The sequence below is a fragment of the Oryzias melastigma genome, linkage group LG15 (assembly GCF_002922805.2).
Source record: "Oryzias melastigma strain HK-1 linkage group LG15, ASM292280v2, whole genome shotgun sequence".
In the NCBI taxonomy this organism is placed as follows: Eukaryota; Metazoa; Chordata; class Actinopteri; order Beloniformes; family Adrianichthyidae; genus Oryzias; species Oryzias melastigma.
In genome coordinates this window covers 5,511,380-5,515,040 of record NC_050526.1, presented here as the reverse complement: position 1 = coordinate 5,515,040, position 3,661 = coordinate 5,511,380, and the positions used below count along the sequence as shown (strand labels likewise).

Genomic DNA, 3,661 nt, shown 5'->3' with positions numbered 1-3,661 from the left:
TTTGTTTGGTTTTTGTATTTAGCTTTAAGCTACTATCTTAGCAATCCAGGTAGCAATGCTGTAAGTCATGTGACCTAGATGGTCAGCAGTTTTTCAAAATAAAACTTCCTATGGGATCAGAATATAAATGAAACAGAAATAATCTAAGAAATAATCCCCCAAGAGATTGAAGAACCTAAATAAGAACTTTTTTTAAACTATTAATACAATTGCTGCAGAGGACCCCATTTTATTTTTCGCTTGGTGCCTCCAAATTGGTAAGTCCACCACTGGGTGGACATATATTCAAAACCAAGATATTCTTTTTTTTTTAATTCTTGATACTTCCTAGTATTATAATACATTTGTATAAAGCTGGAGCTGTTGCTAGCTTACTGTGCCAAACTTTTTAAAAATATTTTTTGCTTGACAAAATCCCGTTTATATTAGCGGATAAATATTGAAATGTATACAAGATGATACATTTTGTATTAACCCATTTCTTTTCCCAAGTAGTGTTTAGAAATAATTTCATTTTTGCTTAATTGTTCCTTTTAGAATTAGTTTTTTTATTTTGTGTATGCGCCCCATATTCTCCATGCGCCCACATGCTCCCACCCCCAGCTCCCTCCATCCCAATCCCTCCTCTTACCTCTCCACTCTCCTTATCCATCCACCCCGTCCTCCCCGCAGCCTCCCCATTGGCCATCGCCTAGCAACCGCATGATAATTTGGCATAATGTGACACCCCCTGATGCATGATGGGGGCTGTAAGTCAACTTTAGCCCTCCCCTCCCTCTTTTATAGCTTGTGGTTGAAAGAAGAAAAAAAAAATGGATGAATGGATTGAGGGGAGAGAAAAGGGAATTTCACGCTCATATCGTTACATGACTGGTGTCATCTCTCCCAGGAGAGCTGCTGGTTCTGTAGCACTTTTTTTAAATTATTATTTCAATGTACCACCCTCCACATTTCAGTACGTGAACAAAAAGCTGTGGAAATCAGACAGGCATGTGATGAGGCAGCCTCTCCGTAGTGAGAGAGAGGACCCGCCGATGCTTGTAGGTGTTGCTGCTGACACGCAGGCAAGAAGAGGAAGAAACGCAAAGATGGCTCCATCTGTTTAGCACGCCGCTACATCTGACGTGACCGTTGTGAAGGACATCCTGAGGAGAACCCTCTTTTTTTTTTCCTTCAGCTCTGTCACAAAAATCTCCTCCATTCATGAGTTTATTCTAAGACAAACGATGCTCCGTTTTTCTCCACTCAGAAATCAGAGAAACCGGCTTTAATTTGTTAGTTTTTAAATTATTCATCTCCATAAATCTTTTATCACATCTTGACTCGTTTGTTCATTCACTTGATTGGTTTTTCATTATAAAGTCATTAGGAAGGATTGAGTTTATACAGTATGACCACATTTGTGTGGGTGCACGTTTCCCGCCGTCCCCATCCGGCGACTCCAGCTGGTAAATGTGGACGAGATGGCAACACGCTCCGTCTACTGTTGCTCCACCTTCTCATGTCCTCCTTGGGTCTTCCTGACACAATAACAGTCAAAACGGGAGGACAAAATAGAGAAAAGTCTGTTTGAAAGGGGCTAAAAGCAGCGTTGTTACCGTGGAAACCACTCCCCTTGCACCCTCCTTCTCCCTGTCTCCTCCCTCCACCTCTGTGCTGGTGATGCTCGCGTCTCTCCTCTCTCCATCCGGTTTGTCCTCACCTCTCCTGGACACGCTCCTCTCACACTGCCACTGGATGACATGAGAGGAAGAGGAGGAGGAAGAGGAGACGAGGAGAAGCTCCTGCCTCCTCTCTTTCATCACTCCAAAAACCAAAAAATGACCTAAACAGAGACAGAAAGAAAGAGCAGAGCAACAACCTAAAGAGAGGACGCACAGGATATTTGTACTTCATTTTAAAGCACCTACTCTTCTCCATTCTCCTTTTCAAGGAGGGCATTTTTCTTCCCTTTCCCCCCCTTTCCTTTTCTACCCCGATTTTTTCCTCTGAGATCCCGGTTTTGTCAATTCCAAGCCTCCTGAACTTCTCTGGGATTTCAGGTGAGGCGCGCGTGTGTAGTGTGTGGTGCTTCTTCATTTCTATTTTTTACAACCTATCATGGCTCACGCGGCCTCCCAACTGAAGAAGAATCGGGGGGAAGTGGATGTGAATGCAATAGAGGACGAGAAGGAGAAGCGGAGGAAGAGCAGGAGAGCAACGTCCCGGGAACAAAAGAGAAAGGTAACGAGGGGGGGGCTGGCTGGCGGCTTCATCCGCTCCGCTCCACTGGCATCACTGGAGCGTGACACTCTGCAAATGTGTGCGTTTTGTCCAAAAAAAGCTCCATAATGCATTGCATTTCTGCACAGGAATGTGACTTTTGCAGAAACCGGTCGTTCTAAAATTGTGCTTTTAACCTTGTGTGCCAAAACCACGAGGATGTTCTCTGCGTACGTCTCAAAGTCAAATTCGCAGTCACCTGTTAGTACATGATGACCTTTGCTGCCTGTTTCCAAATAATCAACTTTTTTTAGTAAACCACGAGAGAACATCTGTGTTTTCTTGAAATAAATCTTTTTTAAAATAGGTTTTTGTTAACTTTTCGAAAGATTTGTGTGTCTGCTGGGATGCATAGACAGCCATGTATAATGCAAACACAACTAATTTATTGATGACAAAGCTTTTCACATGATGGAAGAGGAACTGAAATGCACGTGTCTCCCTCCTTTTCCCCTTATCTGTCTCGTAAGCTCCTCCTCTTTTGTCAAACAGCAGAGTTCAAGCTCGGTTTATGTAAAATCCACAAAAATAATACATTCCTTGACAGAAAAACCGTCTTATTGATGTGGAAAGACTATAAAGAACCAATCCGATAACCATGACTTTTAGTGTTCTTTGTGCCATGGGGGTTTGGTTTTGAATTATGCTGCTGCCGATGTTATTTGACCTCATCCTAAACGAGAGGAGAGCTCTCATCGCCAAATCTTTCAGAAACCAGGAGTCAAAAGGTCAGCGAGTTTAAGGACTGCCGGGAATCTCTGCAGATTTCTGCGAATGTGGGACTTTTGTTTTTGTCTGAGTGAGACGAAGGTCTGCGTTTGGAAAGTTGTAGTTCTATAGAAGAGTCGAGTTTCGTGCAAACTAGAGATGGAGATAAAGATGAGATGGTTGTATTGATTGAAATGTGCAGCACCGTCTGGAAAAAAATATATATTTAGCTGCTTTCGTTTTAGTTTCTCCTGCATCTGTTTTTAAACGAGATACTGTATATGGCATAACCTGCGATTATGCTAGTGTGAATCCTATTAGTTGAAGATGCTGAAACTTATAGCTTGCTAAAAACGCTGAAGCTAATAGCTGAAATACTGAAACTGATAGCTAGTTAAAAATGTTAGTTTGCTAAATTATTAGCTAAATGACAAATTAACCACAAAAAAGGAAAATGTGTAATTTTGCCAAAACAGTTAGCATACTGTTAAAATATTAGCTTATCTCCAAATTATCCTAAAAAATTGGAAAAACGTCTAAAATTGCCAAAACAGCTAGCATAATGCTAAAATATTAGCTGAAAAAGTTATAGTTTTAAAGTTTTAAAAAATGGCATTCTGCTAGATTTTTGACTATTTTGGCATTTTCTAAAGATTATTTGGGCTATTTTGCAGTTTAGCTAATATTTTAG

The 3,661-nt window shown here is 41.1% G+C and overlaps 1 protein-coding gene across 4 annotated transcripts in view; it reads left to right on the top strand.

Moving 5' to 3' along the window:
• Positions 1-1,815: 1,815 nt before the first annotated feature.
• The window catches only part of LOC112161460 (ankyrin-3), a 118,911-nt gene continuing 117,065 nt past the window's right edge, over positions 1,816-3,661 (top strand). For all 4 annotated transcript variants that reach the window (XR_002921885.2, XM_024296559.2, XM_024296557.2 and 1 more), the window contains exon 1: positions 1,816-2,223. Coding sequence is in view for 3 of the 4 variants with exons in the window: in XM_024296559.2 (XP_024152327.1) it covers positions 2,101-2,223 (123 nt within the window). In the remaining variant the exon portion in view is untranslated. The remainder of the gene's footprint in view (positions 2,224-3,661) is intronic.